This window comes from Carassius carassius, chromosome 10 (assembly GCF_963082965.1).
Source record: "Carassius carassius chromosome 10, fCarCar2.1, whole genome shotgun sequence".
Lineage (NCBI taxonomy): Eukaryota > Metazoa > Chordata > Actinopteri > Cypriniformes > Cyprinidae > Carassius > Carassius carassius.
In genome coordinates, this window is record NC_081764.1 from 16,770,039 (window position 1) to 16,786,114 (window position 16,076).

Genomic DNA, 16,076 nt, shown 5'->3' on the forward strand with positions numbered 1-16,076 from the left:
GAGGTGTGTATATAGTACCAAATGTACTTACTAAACAAGGCTCTTTGTAAATGTATCCAGTTTTACTGCAATAGCACATAATAGTTACACACAGAAAAATAAAAGAATCTAAGAATGAAAAAAAAACCTTACAAAAGTCAAATTATTTTTCAAGCCCAGAACATTATATCTGCAAAACAGCACAAAAAAAGACTCAGTGAAAACCACATCACTTCCATTAAGAACAATTTTCTTACAATGAAACATAAAACACAATCTTATAATATAAATTCACATAATTATACTGACTCTTTCAAGAACACACTTGACTGCTTTGTACGACCATCAGTCACTATAACGCTTAAATGTTTACAGTGATGAAAAAAAAAAAAAAAGAAGGGTTAGAGGGCATTATATCTGGTTAGTACAAGACTATTAACACATATTTTCTAAGTGGAATTTCTGACTAATCTGGGACAGATTAACTTCAATTTTTGTAGTAAAAGGAAAAAGAAAATCCCACAGTTTCACCCATGTTACAAGGCACCAAAACATGGAAAGCTAACACACTCTTGCGAGCATGTGCATGTGTGCATTGTGTACTTGGTGTGAATCAAACTAGATACAGGATTTACATGTAGCAAACATTTCTGATCTTTAAAGTCCATAACAGCAAAAGCATCGCCTCTACAACTAAAAAAAAAATAAAAATAAGACAACAGGTTTCTTTTAAATCGAAATACTTAAAGAATTTCTTTAGCGGGAAAACAAAAACCATTGGTTAACCAGTTTGCCTCATACCTAATGGACAGTTTGACAGTCCAAAGTAAGCAGCAGTTCCTGTAAAAACAGTTCAATGGTTTACAACAGTCCCTCTCTCTCTTTGAGACTGTAAAAGAAAGTGGATGATTGTGCACAGCAACCTGATAAACCATGACAGGTTCAGCTTTTGACGAGTATTTCTGTGTTCGACTCTGCTGAAAGACAAAGATAAACATGGTGGAGTGGCATCTATGCCCGATCCTTGCGCTTTAACTTGGAGCTCTTTTTGGGAGTTCCATTCTTGTTGAGCAGCTTCAAGACTCTGTCCTTATGGTCCAGTACTTTCATCATGGTGTCGCGAGCTTCAGTCACCTGATCCATCACAAGCTTGCAGCGCTGCATATTGCCCTGAACAGAGTAGGTCAAAAGGTCATGAATGTATTTCCAGTAAAGTTGTGCTATGGTTTTGGTGCCAGTTGTTACATGCATAGATCTAATTGGCATCAAATTCATGATTGTCATTAAAGGGAAAGAACATTTCTATCATTATTTCCTCACTCTGGTGTGGTTTCAATGCTTTTTTGTACCACAAAAGAAGAAATAAAGTGATTTTAGCCCTCCTCCATATATTGACAATGAATAGCAACCAGCACCAGAAAAAAATATACAGAAGTATGATCCCAGAATGGTCTTGTACAACACTTGCCATATATACCAAGCGTTCTGGACATATATGATAGGGGTTTGCAAATAACATTTTTTTTATTTTTTATTATTATTTAAAACTCCTGACCTTGGCTGTTGCTTTCTTGTACACAACTACATCATTCACGAAACGCTATTGGTGCCTCAGTTTACTTTCTCACCCTACCTTTACTTAAACCCCCAGAGCAATTGAAATATATACAACACATGTTGCATGGGACAATTCTTTGATACTTTTGCATCTTTAAAAAAAAAAGACTGATGCTGGTCACCATTCACTCTCGTTATATAAATGAACTAGAGCATTATATTTTTCGAAATTTCCCCTTTCCGTTCCAAAGGTTATAAAAAGTATATGTAGAGTTAAGAAAAATACCAGGTGATTAAATTAAATTATGACTTTTTATTTTTTGATGAGAAAAAAAAAAACCACCCCAAAAAAATGAACAGATTTAGAAAAAAATATATAGTAATATATAGGAGGGTACATTTTAGGTGCTGTATCTACTCAGTATTTCTCTTTCAAGGTGGTTTTGGGCATCAGCTCGTTCAGAGCCTGTTTATTGTGGTTTCCATGGTGGGTAGGTAATCTTGAGATACTAACTTGTATGAGCTCATTGATGCGGTGCAGATCATCATCAGCTCCAGCCCTCTTCTTTGGGATGAGGCCTTCCTGCAGGGTGGTCAGCCGGCTGTACACGTCATGCTCCAAGTTAGTCTGTCGATCAAACAAGAAAAGAATTATTTAAAATGTTACCTATATGCAGCATTAACCACCTCAACAACAGGCTGGTATCATAATATATATATATATATATATACACACACACAGTCGTGGCCAAAAGTTTTGAGAATTACATAAATATTGGAAATTGGAAAAGTTGCTGCTTAAGTTTTTATAATAGCAATTTGCATATACTCCAGAATGTTATGAAGAGTGATCAGATGAATTGCATAGTCCTTCTTTGCCACGAAAATTAACTTTAATCCCAAAAAAACATTTCCACTGCATTTCATTGCTGTCATTAAAGGACCTGCTGAGATCATTTCAGTAATCGTCTTGTTAACTCAGGTGAGAATGTTGACGAGCACAAGGCTGGAGATCATTATGTCAGGCTGATTGGGTTAGAATGGCAGACTTGACATGTTAAAAGGAGGGTAATGCTTGAAATCATTGTTCTTCCATTGTTAACCATGGTGACCTGCAAAGAAACGCGTGCAGCCATCATTGCGTTGCATAAAAATGGCTTCACAGGCAAGGATATTGTGGCTACTAAGATTGCACCTAAATCAACAATTTATAGGATCATCAAGAACTTCAAGGAAAGAGGTTCAATTCTTGTAAAGAAGGCTTCAGGGCGTCCAAGAAAGTCCAGCAAGTGCCAGGATCGTCTCCTAAAGATGATTCAGCTGAGTGATCGGAGTGCCACCAGTGCAGAGCTTGCTCAGGAATGGCAGCAGGCAGGTGTGAGCGCATCTGCAAGCACAATGAGGCCAAGACTTTTGGAAGATGGCCTGGTGTCAAGAAGGGCAGCAAAGAAGCCATTTCTCTCCAAAAAAAACATCAGGGACAGATTGATCTTCTGCAGAAAGTATAGTGAATGGACTGCTGAGGACTGGAGCAAAGTCATATTCTCCGATGAAGCCCCTTTCCAATTGTTTGGGGCATCTGGAAAAAGGCTTGTCCGGAGAAGAAAAGGTGAGCGCTACCATCAGTCCTGTGTTATGCCAACAGTAAAGCATCCTGACACCATTCATGTGTGGGGTTGCTTCTCATCCAAGGGAGTGGGCTCACTCACAATTCTGCCCAAAAACACAGCCATGAATAAAGAATGGTACCAAAACACCCCCCAACAGCAACTTTTTCCAACAATCCAACAACAGTTTGGTGAAGAACAATGCATTTTCCAGCACGATGGAGCACCGTGCCATAAGGCAAAAGTGATAACTAAGTGGCTCGAGGACCAGAATGTTGAAATTTTGGGTCCATGGCCTGGAAACTTCCCAGATCTTAATCTCATTGAGAACTTGTGGTCAATCCTCAAGAGGCGGGTGGACAAACAAAACCCACTAATTCTGACAAACTCCAAGAAGTGATTATGAAAGAATGGGTTGCTATCAGTCAGGATTTGGCCCAGAAGTTGATTGAGAGCATGCCCAGTCGAATTGCTGAGGTCCTGAAAAAGAAGGGCCAACACTGCAAATACTGACTCTTTGCATAAATGTCATGTAATTGTCGATAAAAGCCTTTGAAACGTATGAAATGCTTGTAATTATATTTTAGTACATCACAGAAACAACTGAAACAAAGATCTAAAAGCAGTTTAGCAGCAAACTTTTTGAAAACTAATATTTATGTAATTCTCAAAACTTTTGGCCACGACTGTATATAACATAGTGGAACTCTAATTAAACCACTGTAGAGTCTTCTGGTGGAAATAACACAATCAGCTGCAGAACCCACCAGCTGCAGCAGCTGTGCGGCACACAGGTGCACTTTCCAGCCCTGAGCTCGACATGCTACTCCTCTCTGATTGGCCATGTCCTGAAGGCTGCCTTTCTTCTCCTCTGAGGAGAAAGTAATTAGATGATTTTGACTCAAATGACCATATTCAATACCATAATCATAATAAGAACGAACAAGAAAACAACTGAGAAAGCAGAAAATGTTGAGAAAGTACTCACCTTTGACTCTGATGTCACTGTACCTCTGGAAGTGGTGATAGGCGGCCTTCCATGGGTTACGGTATTGGCGCAAAAGAGTGAGGGGCGGTCTGGGCCGGACTGGTACGTAACGAACACCATCCTCATCTACATTAATACAATCAATGTTACAATTGAACAACTGAACAGCCATTTTGGGGGGTATTACAAATTCACACTGCTAACTTATATCATCGGGAAATGATATGATGCATTGGAAAAAAGAATAAAAATAGCATACAATATACATCTAATATTTGGTGAAAGTAAACTCTTGGAAGGAAACTATTTATGATTCTATTTATGATTTTAGACAGTAGTCCAAATTGTGACATATTTACAAGTAATTTCTAATGCTAAAGTAGGTATATCAAAACTAAATATCACATGTTGACAGCTTTGTTTAAAAAATAAAATAAAAATAACTAAATATTTTCTGTCTTATCCATGATTCTAGGTAATAAAAATTAATTCTTACTGATTGATACTGCCAGCTCTTTTCTTTCTGTATCTTATGTTTCTCTGTGGTTGCTGCTTATTTTCTTGTATTAATATTTATTTAAATTTATTATGATGAATTTATATGAATAGTGTTTTCACGCTCACTTAAATAAAAATTTGCTATTATGTTTTTAATGTTTGGTTAATAAAAATCCTTTTAATGGAGGCATCAGTATCAGTGATAATGGCATTCATTCATAGTACTTCGAAAAAGCAATTAAACAATTATAATACTAGTCTATATATTTATTTCACATTCATTTGGAGACTCAATGTGAAAATACAATTATGATTACACATAGCTATTTTCAAAATCATTTTACTGTCAGGTGCAATTAATCATGATTACTTACACTGGTGTGATCAATATAGATATGTATATTTTTTTTAAATGATCAAAAGTTTTATCAGAAAGGATTAACTGTTTAGTGGAATTTTACATAATCAGCCATTTTAATATTTCTGACATCAATGACAATCAGCTTTGTGACTTTTGTTATGAGGGGCAGACTGCAACTATCAAATCTTTTTTTATGATTTCCAAAAGGTGTATATATCAACGGATAATCTCACCAACATATTCCCTAGGTGGAGACTCGTGTCTTTCAGGTCTGTTTCCTGGAGCTCGGCTGCTAGCTCTCTCTTCATCTGTGCTGTTGGTCTCCATCATCTCCGTCTCCTCAGTGGAGATCACATGCTGCTGTTTGCGGGGTTTCTTTCTTGGGGAGGCCCCAGGTAGGAGGTCTCCGGGTTGAGAAGATATGGCCAAGGTGGAGGCCTGAGAGGAGAGGGATGGAGCTGGACCTGTCGAAGAAGGAGCCAAGGGCACTGAAAAAAGAGAACTCCTAAACATATGGAGTACCCAAACTCCAGCCTAAAGATCTTAAAGGGTTAGTTCGCCCAATTTGCTAAATTCTGTAATTAATAACTCACCCTTATGTTGTTCCAAACCCGTAAGACCTCAGTTTATTTTTGGAACAGAGTTTAAGATATTTTAGATTTAGTCCGAGAGCTCTCAGTCCCTCCATTGAAGCTGTGTGTATGGTATACTGTCCATGTCCAGAAAGGTAAGAAAAACATCATCAAAGTAGTCCATGTGACATCAGAGGGTCAGTTAGAATTTTTTGAAGCATCGAAAATACATTTTGGTCCAAAAATAGCAAAAACTACGACTTTATTCAGCATTGTCTTCTCTTCCTTGTCTGTTGTAAGACAGTTCAAAACAAAGCAGTTTGTCATATCCGGTTCGCGAACGAATCATTCGATGTAACCGGATCTTTTTGAACCAGTTCACCAAATCGAACTGAATCTTTTTAAACGGTTCGCGTCTCCAATACGCATTAATCCACAAATGACTTAAGCTGTTAACTTTTTTAATGTGGCTGACACTCCCTCTGAGTTCAAACAAACCAATATCGGGGAGTAATTCATGTACTCAAACAGTACACTGACTGAACTGCTGTGAAGAGAGAACTGAAGATGAACACCGAGCCGAGCCAGATAATGACTCGTTCACAAGTCAAGAACCGTTTCTGTCAGACGTGTCCGATTCGAGAACCGAGGAGCTGATGATACTGCACATGTGTGATTCAGCGTGAAAGCAAACCGACACACAGAGCTTCTGAATCGAACTGATTCTTTTGGTGATTGATTCTGAACTGATTCTGTGCTAATGTTATGAGCCCAGGTAAACCGAAGGCTTGTAATCATCGCCAATTATGCCATTACATCGAGCGCAAAAGAACCGGTGAACCGTTTTCTTGAACGAACGAGTCATTATCTGGCTCGGCTCGGTGTTCATCTCTCTCTTCACAGCAGTTCAGTCAGTGTACTGTTTGAGTAAATGAATTACTCCGGGATATTGGTTTGTTTTAACTCAGAGGGAGTGTCAGCCACATTAAAAAAGTTAACAGCTTAAGTCATTTGTGGATTAATGCGTATTGGAGACGCGAACCGTTTAAAACGATTCAGTTCGATTTGGTGAACTGGTTCAAAAAGATCCGGTTACATTGAATGATTCGTTCGTGAACCGGATATGACAAACTGCTTTGTTTTGAACTGTCTTACAACAGACACGGAAGAGAAGACAATGCTGAATAAAGTCGTAGTTTTTGCTATTTTTGGACCAAAATGTATTTTCGATGCTTCAAAAAATTCTAACCTACCCTCTGATGTCACATGGACCACTTTGAAGATGTTTTTCTTACCTTTCTGGACATGGACAGTATACCGTTCACACAGCTTCAATGGAGGGACTGAGAGCTCTCGGACTAAATCTAAAATATCTTAAACTGTGTTCCGAAGATAAATGGAGGTCTTACTGGTTTGGAACGACATGAGGGTGAGTTATTAATGACATAATTTTTTTTGGGGGGGGAACTATCCCTTTAACTTATCAAAGCTGACACGATAATACATTGCTTGAAATTGAATTAGTATCTTTCTCAAAATAAGTCAGTGATATCAATGCAAACATTGGATAAGACTTGTTCCAAAAAGAACACTAGATCCAATTTAGGTGATTACATAGAATTTTATATGCAATTTGCTTTCAGGTTTATTTCCTCCAGTAAATACTTATCTGGAGTATACATCTGTTTGCTAAATGCAAATGGGCTCCATCCAAGATTCATTTACTTCTCTTATGTGTGGAATCTTGGGTTTTATTTGAAAAAAAAAAAAAAACTCCAGTGTGAATCTTTTTTTTAAATTTCTTTTATATAATTTCACTATTTTCTCATATTCTACTTTTACATTTAGTGTTTCAACATAACATGATACAAAAGCTTCTGTTTTCTGATTTTTGCATGATGATAAACTATGTAAAACTGCATTTAAAGTAATTTATTCCAAAATTATCCGGTACATCATTTTGTTTGATGGACATACAGTTAACAAAGTACCTACCATTGAAAAGCAGTTGGGATGGTTAAATAACCAGTATCATAATGTCAAGTGTTTATAGCGGTTATGATATGTATAATAATATGTGGACTCCCGTTTTCACAAGCACACCTACCTGCTTGTGAAGTATCCATTGGCTCAGTTTCCTGTTTCACTTTGACCTCTGGAAGGTTGGAGCTCAGGGCAGCAGTGCTGGTGGCTGCTGGCTGAGTGGGAGAAGCCACTGCATTGGCCATGGAGGCAGGCACAGGGGGAGTGACAGCCATGGCTGCCGGCAGGGCTGAAAGAACGGCAGTGGGCTGAGAGGGAGGTGTCGGAGCTGGTGGAGCCAGAAGGGTGGGAATGGCCTGTGAATGATGCTGAGTAGGAGTGGACAGCAGCTGCTGCTCACCTCCATGACTCGGAAGAGCCTCCACAGTTGCCATGACTGGGGACGCCATAGCAACATGAACATCAGATTTGGGCTTCACTCTAAATACAGAAAAAGCAGAACCACATTACACATCCAGATCTGCATGCATAAAAGCAGTTCAATACAATCAGATCACATGCATGCAAACACTGTTAACAGGGTTCCCACATTTGATTTTTCCAGCAGGAATTTTAAAAATCATTTTCCAGTGATCGCACTCAATTTCTTGTCATTTCCTGCACATTAAATAGTGCAGAACTTAACATAACCAAGAAGAAATATCCATGGCTTTTTCACATACTTGGACGCAATGAAGTAGAAATAGTGAAAGTTATTGTGACATACATCCAAGTATAACGTATTAACGAAAAAGTGGTGGGGGGGGGGGGTCTGTTTTGTGCCTGGAAATCAGACTTTAACCCCAATAGCTCCAAGTTATCCAGGACTGTGGGAACCCTGTTCTAGGAACATTTTCTTTTGTCCTATTTTGAATAGGAAAAGAAAGGACTTCAGGCAGGGCTTACCCCGCTGGGCGAGGGGATCCCGAGAGCCTCATCCCACTATCCATTCGGCCAGCGTTATGCTCACTTGGCTGTGCTGGGATCAGACTTTTACGCACTGCCCTAGAAATACACCCCAAAAGTGTTCTTTCACTATTTTAGCAAGATACGAGCACACTAGGCTGGGTTACTTCTCAGGGCATCAGTAATGAGAGACCAAATGAATGAAACTTAAAATGTTCATATAGCCGCGTTTCCACCACAGGAAATTTACCCAGGAACTAGGGACTTTGGGCTGGTACTTGGTGTGTTTCCACCGCAGGAACCAGGAACTTAAAGTTCTGGGTAAAAAAATGCCCCTCAGAAAGTCCCTGCTGGCGAGGTAGTACTTTTTCAGTTTCAGAACTTTTGGGGGCAGGGGCAGGACTTGGGCGCTAAACATAATGATTGGTTGAGTTCACACAGCATTGTGATTTCAACCACCATTTATTCTGATCATTTTCAAAATATTACTGTTATTGTGTCATGAAATTTAATTTTAAAAGTATTTAATGCGAGAATGTAGTTGCTTAAAACTCAAATCTGCGGTTTATTTATAAAGACAGCACCTATTTAAAAATGTTTAGAGCCGATTTCGGAGATGGTCAGCTCCACGCGATCAGCGGGAGCTCAGTGATCATGTATCCTCCGAGAGCAGCCTCACATCGACTAGACCTTTGATGCCTCTTTAGTTGTTAAACATAAAATATAATTCGTTTTGGGTTAATCTAACAGGTAGTCTTTGGTCTGTATTCAATTTATCTATATGTTAAAATGAAAATAAAAAAGGCAGATTTATATAATATTCCGTATCATTGTAATGACTGTATATACACACATTTCCCTGAACTAAGTACATTTCTGCGGCTATAATGTTTAAATGAAAACGAAAGGAGGCAGTGGTATTTGATATCCTATTTTGTTTTACTGTAAATATACAGAGAGGAAAATTGCAGTAGCCAAGGCGAGCTGACTGATGTTATCAAGTACGCTGTTGTTTGCAGAATAACCGGATTTGCATTGTCACGAAAAAAACACTCCCAAATCGAATGCGCAAAAACTGAACTAACGAGGATGCAAGTCCAAAATCAGCGTACTTTGTATTGAAAAACGCGCACAGACCTACGTCACCAGTCTATTTGCTTAATCTTCCCGGTACTTTAGACGGCAGAGGAAACGCAGAAATCAACAGGTCTGGGGGGGTGGAGTTCCTGGTACAAATGTTCCGGGTAATTTCGGTGGAAACGCAGCATATGATGGAGAGTTTGGCTCCTCAGTAGTTAACATACTATAAAATCATATGTTATGAAACTATAGAAAAAGCTGTAGAGTGAAGGCTGACTCACCCCTCATTCACAGGTTTTTTGCGAAGGATGCTAGGTCGAGGGGAGGAGACAAGTGTGGGTGGACCTGTAGCCGCCCCCTGGGGGTGTGTCTGCACCATCGTAGCGACAGGCTGCGTGCCACTAAAAGTGCTCCCGATTGGATTAGTGACAAATGCAGGACTCTCAGCCAAAACAACACCTGTATAACAAAACAGATTTCATTTTTATTTTTTCACAAATAAAATTTTGGACCCCAAACATTTGAACAGTAGTGTATATTAGTCATTAAATGGGTTCCTCTTATAAATAATACAAATATTAAATGTGTTAAATTATAAAGTAACAAATAAAGCTTTTAACTTATGATGTCTGTAATAATAAAAGGAAAACTTTGCTGAAAAATGATGACATACAGTGATCAGTTTAAGATTTTAAATGATGTTTCCAAAACTATCACAAATTTTTTTTTTTTTTTGACAAAACCAGCTACATAAGACTACCGTGGTAACATTAACAGAAAAGGCAAAAAATAAACAAAATGTAAAAGTAGTGGGTACAGTAAACAAGGAAGTAAAAATTCCTTCAGCTGGTCATCCATACTGACATAGCCTAAAAATTATTTAATTTGGATATTACTATTCCCCAACCCCCCCACCTTACAATTTCTGAAAGGGGTGCTAAACCTACCTGGTGGTTTTGCTTCAGATTGTGGCTGTTGCGTGGTGACCGGAGCCTGCTGTACGCTCTGGGTGTTGATTGGTGCAGTGGCATGCAGCCCCTGCACTCCTATTGGTGCAGGCTGAATGCCCTGAGCAGTCATAGAGGCTGGTTGGATGTTCTGAGTGCTGATCTGGGCAGATGGCAAGCCGATGCGATCCACTGCCATCAGCATGGGGTTCAAGTGCACAGTGGTGGCCACACCAACACCAGCCTGAGCAGGAAGAGTTGAGCTCTGAGCTGGAGCCGTTACTAGGGAATAAAGCACAGAGTCCGTGTTAAAGGTCTAAGAAACATCGAAATATTAGCACAGAGGTTCTGTTGTCTTGTGTTTACCTGGGTAGGGGCGGATGCTGGAGACCGAGCTGGTGATGGGGGTGTAGGTGTGGGTCAGAGGATACGGGGATGAAGGGTATGTGGGTAGAAAGTACTGAAACTGCACTGGCACTGGCGGCCTGCAGAAGAACACAAACGGTTAACACAACACAAGCTTCAATTCACTGATTGCTTTGGCTTACTTGGATTAATTCAGGGGTGTCCAAACCTACTCCTGGAAGTCCAACATCCCACAGAATTTTCCTGAAGACCTTGATTACTTGAGAAGTGGTTCTCCAGGTGCAGGTTTGGACACCACAGACTTCATTCACGATTAATTGCCAGAACTTAACCATCACAAGAAGAGTTGTTAGAGTAGTTTCACCTGTTATCGCTGCGAGCCTCCATGGTGACAGGGTTTGGAGAAGAGCGATGGCCTGAAATGGGAATCAGGTTGGTCCTTTCTCCCGAGTACTCTGGCTGGATGCGTGAGGAAGTGTGGGCAATCGGTTGAGGAACCACTTTAGCTGATGAGGCCAGAAACATACAACAAAAGCTTGTACAAATAAATTTGAACAGGTATAATTCAGTGTAAAAGTAACTGCAGGAAATATCTGTTTGCTAAATAAAGCCAGCTAACATGATTGTTTCTCTTTATTTTTTTTGGTTTCTGTACCCAATAGGTTTAAAAATTACAAGTGCTATGTAAATAAAGGTATTGGTACTCGGCCGATACAGAGTACCAATACCTTTATTTACATAGCACTTGTAAATGCTACATTTTTTTTGTAAATTAAAAGTACATAAATAAAAGTATTGGTTTCATTCAAGAGAAAGTTGTATTAGTGCATCCCTAGTTCTAACAAACTGTCAATCCATCCCTCAAACAAGATATTAATCCATTTGAAGGGGGCATCGGATTAAATTTTCACTTTTTTAGCTTTTTTTTTCTTTGCATGTAGTTAGGTTTCTGGCATGCCTGCCAACTGAGAAAAGCTGTAAAGAAAACACACAGCCAGTTTGTTATGCACTGTCAGCTATTTGAATTAGACCACCTCTGAGCCATAAATGGAGTCCAACAAGGCAGCAATTCACACTTCTTATGTCAATGCCTCATGGAAGAGAGGGGTGGAGTGGACAAGCAACTCATTATCATTAATTAGTATTTATTTTTATTGCCACATCAGCATCTAAGGCTTTAGCAAAAACTGAGTTTGGATAATACAAGAGCTACGTAAACACAAATTAAAACAAAACAAACACAAACATACAGCAGCTAAAATTATATGAGATTTTTTTAAATGAACATACAATAAAAAAAATCTAAAATCTTATCTGGTAATATCTTACCGAACAAGCCCCTGAGTAAACGTAGGTCATAAATGTTTTGTACTTGCATTACAAACGGGATATTCCAATAAAAAAATTTCAAATATATTCACATTTTTAAACAAGGGTTCTCACTACATTACAATTACACTACAATTCTCACTACAACAATCGACTAGGGCTGGCCGAACATTAGTCACTGAGAAGTGGCTCGTTTGACCGATTTCTTTTTATTGACCGGTTGGTCGCAGAAAAAAATTAATTCAAAAGGAAGTGTCAAAGTCACGCAGTCCAGGAAGCATAGATCATTAACACGGCTGCTCCATGTGGTAATTACGTTGAGCAGGAAATCCAAAGTGTGGATTTATATAAAGGAGGTAAAAGATGACCCCAAAAACATGACACCCAAACTCTGCAGGCAAAAATATGCCTTTAATTTATCACCCTCTATTATGGCTTATTATGTGAAACATGCACGTTAGCCAAGTACATTCGGCGCTTTCCGTGGCTGCTTGCTTTGATGTTAGCATTAACCAAAATAAACGACTATTAATTTTAATACACAAAATAAAAACACTATTATTATTATTCTAAGTTTTTTATAATTTATTTGTCCTACATTTAGTTTTAAAAAAAAGGCTGTTATTTCTGTTCAAAAAGTTAAGATGTTGAGGCTACTTGTCCTCACTAGGGTTGTGCCGATAGACGATAGTATCGACGATAGTCAGAGATATCGACATAAGCAGATTTCGATAATCAAGACGATATTAGGCTCATTTTCCTATTAATGTATTAGATTATAATAATAATAAGAACTATTATTTTTATTAGGCTACTTATTATAATTCGGCTATCATACTGCCCAGCTATTTCACTTCATCACTGCATTTCTCACAAACACACACACACACACACACACACACACACAGACTCACACACACACACACACACACACACACACACACACACACACACACACAGACACACAACTTCACTGAAGTTGTCCGCTTTGACTCGGATAACTCATTAAATCCATGAAATGAAAGATTTAGAAAACGAGGAGTTGGTGTGCCACACATTTAATGGCTGCTACACGGCAACGCGCTCTTCTTAAACATGAGAGTTTAAATCTTTCTTAGCATTACAAATAAAGTAAAGACAAAATAATAAGGCGGCAGAGCAAACTTATCATCCATAGTGGTTCTCACGTATTCCTTCTCTTAAAGACTGATCACTTAACTTAAAACACACTATGTGGTGATGACGTAGAAGGACTACGTGAGAACCACTATGGGTGATAAGTTTCTTTCTACTGCCTTATTATTTTCATGCACTCTATAATGTAATGCATGCAAAATACATAGTTTCAGTCTCCATCCACAAACAGACGTACATTGTCTGCAGATATAAGGTATTTCATTGCATTTTAACAAGTAATCTGAACGGTCTATATATGTGCAATATTTTAAACAAGCCCTCACTGAGTTTAATGCCACAGTTATGTTAGAATGCATCTCATTCAGCGCGTGGTCCGGAGAGCTATATGACTGATGCATCAGTTCAATTCAACTTACTCCAAATATATGAACTTACCTTTATATTTAATGTGTTCATTTATTCCCAATATTAGTGTTAAACTGCTGGACTTCTGTTAAACTGAAATCTACTATTGATTTTCACCGTTTACGGACTTTACAGAACATTTAGACTGATAACTTCCGTGCGCAGATGCGGCAGATTTGTCACAGCACGCACGATATGACAGTTGCATCTGACTATATATGAACTAGCTGTTTTAAATACAGTATTTTTATATTTAACGTTAGTTTATCAGTATGTTTTAAAGTATAATTTTTAGAATATTGGTGATTCCACAGGCTCTCTCTTGCGCACCTGCGCGGTTTAAAACACCAGAACAAAGAGTCTCCCTCTTGCTCCATGCACGATAAGATCATGTATCATCGATCTCACGGGCTGACGATATGACGATTTGAAAAATGACCATATCGCCCAACACTAGTCCTCACCTGCTTATTTTGCACTAATTTCTCCAATGTTTTATTTTTTTTGTTTATAATTCCTATAATGTCCAACAATTAAAAAATAAACTAAATATTTTCTAAGAAAAGGCTGTTTTTATTTATAGGTTATTTATATTGCTTGCATTCTGAACTCTGAAAAAAAATGCATGTTTCCATGCGACGTTGAAGCTACTTGTCTGTAGACCGGTTTAGTTTTCACACTAATATTTCTCCTTGCTATTTTTCCAATACATTAACAATCATTACTTTTGCCAGTGTCACTTTGGCTCACGGTGTGTGCACAGGGGTACTTAATTCATATTTTAAAGGCTTATTATTATGGTTTAGCATCTCTCTGTAATGCAGACAATGTCAAAAATATTACACCTTGTCTACACCGAATGAGGCTGTTGTCGTGTTGCATCACTATTTATAGCGTTGCATTCGCATTATAAAAGGACATAATAATGCTTTATTCTGCATGATCAAAGTCTAGATCCCTTAACCCTGCCCAATATCTAAACATAAATACTACAAACAACTACCTTACTATCAATAACTATCAATTAAACTATTAAGCAGCAAATTAGGAGTTCATTGAGGGAAAGCTCTTAGTTATGTGTTCCCTAATTAAAAGAGTTACCTAACATTTCTTCTCAGCCCTGAAAATCTAACTTTTCCCTAATTTGACTCAGAAAGCCTCGCTATGCATTTATAAAAAATACTGAACATCATAAACACGTGGGTTGTGCTTACCGACAGGGATGGCAGAGGTGGTCACAGCTGTAGCATGGGAGGAGTGAGAGGCCATTGTCATGGTGACAATAGTGCTACTGGTCATTTGGGTGTGTGGTGCAGAGCCTGTTTTGGGGTACACAGAGTTTACATGAAGTTATGAATCACATGGAAATGTGTCACTGTAAATGAAATGTTGGGGGACAAAGTAACCTGTAGAAGCAGCTGAAGTAGCAGTGTTGGTAGCTAAGATCGGAGCTACAGTGGCAGCGGCAACAGGGGTCACAGTGTTGAAGATCGGCTTCTGCAGACAAAAAAAAAAAATGAGTTAAAGAAAGTTTGTGGCATTATGTTCCAGCAAGAACACCCTATAACCTTCCGATGCATAAACGTAGAATATTCTGCTAAAATACAATCTAGATATGCAGAACTAACGGATTCTATATATATTTCAAACTATAAATACTTTAAACTTTCAAACTAAGGTCCAGGGACATCCAAGTGGGCACAAGAGAAAAGTTTTAGAGAAAAAAGTTAACATGTTAAGATATTAACTAAAAATGTTTAAAGTAATCAACTTTCTACTGAACGCCATAGTTTTTTCCATTATGAGATGCAGAATAAAATCTGCTATATTCTAAAGATTTATACAAACATTACTCTAACAGTGGGTTGAAACATGACACACTATCAACTTAAAAAGTTATTTTCAGATCATATTTGAATTAGATTGGGCTTTAGTACACTGAAAATAGAAAACCATTAATTCATTGATCTTATTTATTTTTCAAACAAAAGTCATATTAAAAACATCAATCTCATACTTTAGATTTTTTCTAATACAGTACAAAAGCATCTACATACATGACCCACACTATATAGCTTGCTTTATATTTTCGGGTGTACTGTGGGGTCCCTGCTTTATTTAAATAACTTTAGATCAGTAGGCTCATAGTAGGACTGACTTGTGTGACGGTGTGAGCAGGCTGGGCTTTCTGGGTTCCAATAGCTGGGTGCGAGGGAAGGGTGATGCGGGTGGCAGTGTCCCGTGGAGTGGGGGGACGCTGGATGTTGATGGTGGTTGGTGGAGGGTGAATAGTTACTGGTCGCCTAAAACCACAAATTCAAG

The 16,076-nt window shown here is 38.4% G+C and overlaps 1 protein-coding gene across 2 annotated transcripts in view; it reads right to left on the minus strand.

The window, feature by feature from the left end:
- Nucleotides 1-24: 24 nt before the first annotated feature.
- Nucleotides 25-16,076, minus strand: part of sap130a (Sin3A-associated protein a) — a 28,098-nt gene continuing 12,046 nt past the window's right edge. Inside the window, exons 7-20 of one of the 2 annotated variants that reach the window (XM_059560406.1) lie at nucleotides 15,913-16,057; nucleotides 15,161-15,251; nucleotides 14,969-15,073; nucleotides 11,248-11,389; nucleotides 10,884-11,002; nucleotides 10,518-10,799; nucleotides 9,852-10,029; nucleotides 8,491-8,589; nucleotides 7,670-8,025; nucleotides 5,224-5,478; nucleotides 4,132-4,257; nucleotides 3,911-4,014; nucleotides 2,051-2,164; nucleotides 25-1,149 (exon numbers count right to left, since the gene is read on the minus strand). In XM_059560406.1, coding sequence (XP_059416389.1) covers nucleotides 991-1,149; nucleotides 2,051-2,164; nucleotides 3,911-4,014; nucleotides 4,132-4,257; nucleotides 5,224-5,478; nucleotides 7,670-8,025; nucleotides 8,491-8,589; nucleotides 9,852-10,029; nucleotides 10,518-10,799; nucleotides 10,884-11,002; nucleotides 11,248-11,389; nucleotides 14,969-15,073; nucleotides 15,161-15,251; nucleotides 15,913-16,057 — 2,275 coding nt within the window. In that variant the 3' untranslated portion in view covers nucleotides 25-990. The remainder of the gene's footprint in view (nucleotides 1,150-2,050; nucleotides 2,165-3,910; nucleotides 4,015-4,131; nucleotides 4,258-5,223; nucleotides 5,479-7,669; nucleotides 8,026-8,490; nucleotides 8,590-9,851; nucleotides 10,030-10,517; nucleotides 10,800-10,883; nucleotides 11,003-11,247; nucleotides 11,390-14,968; nucleotides 15,074-15,160; nucleotides 15,252-15,912; nucleotides 16,058-16,076) is intronic. The other variant, XM_059560407.1, reaches the window with a different exon arrangement.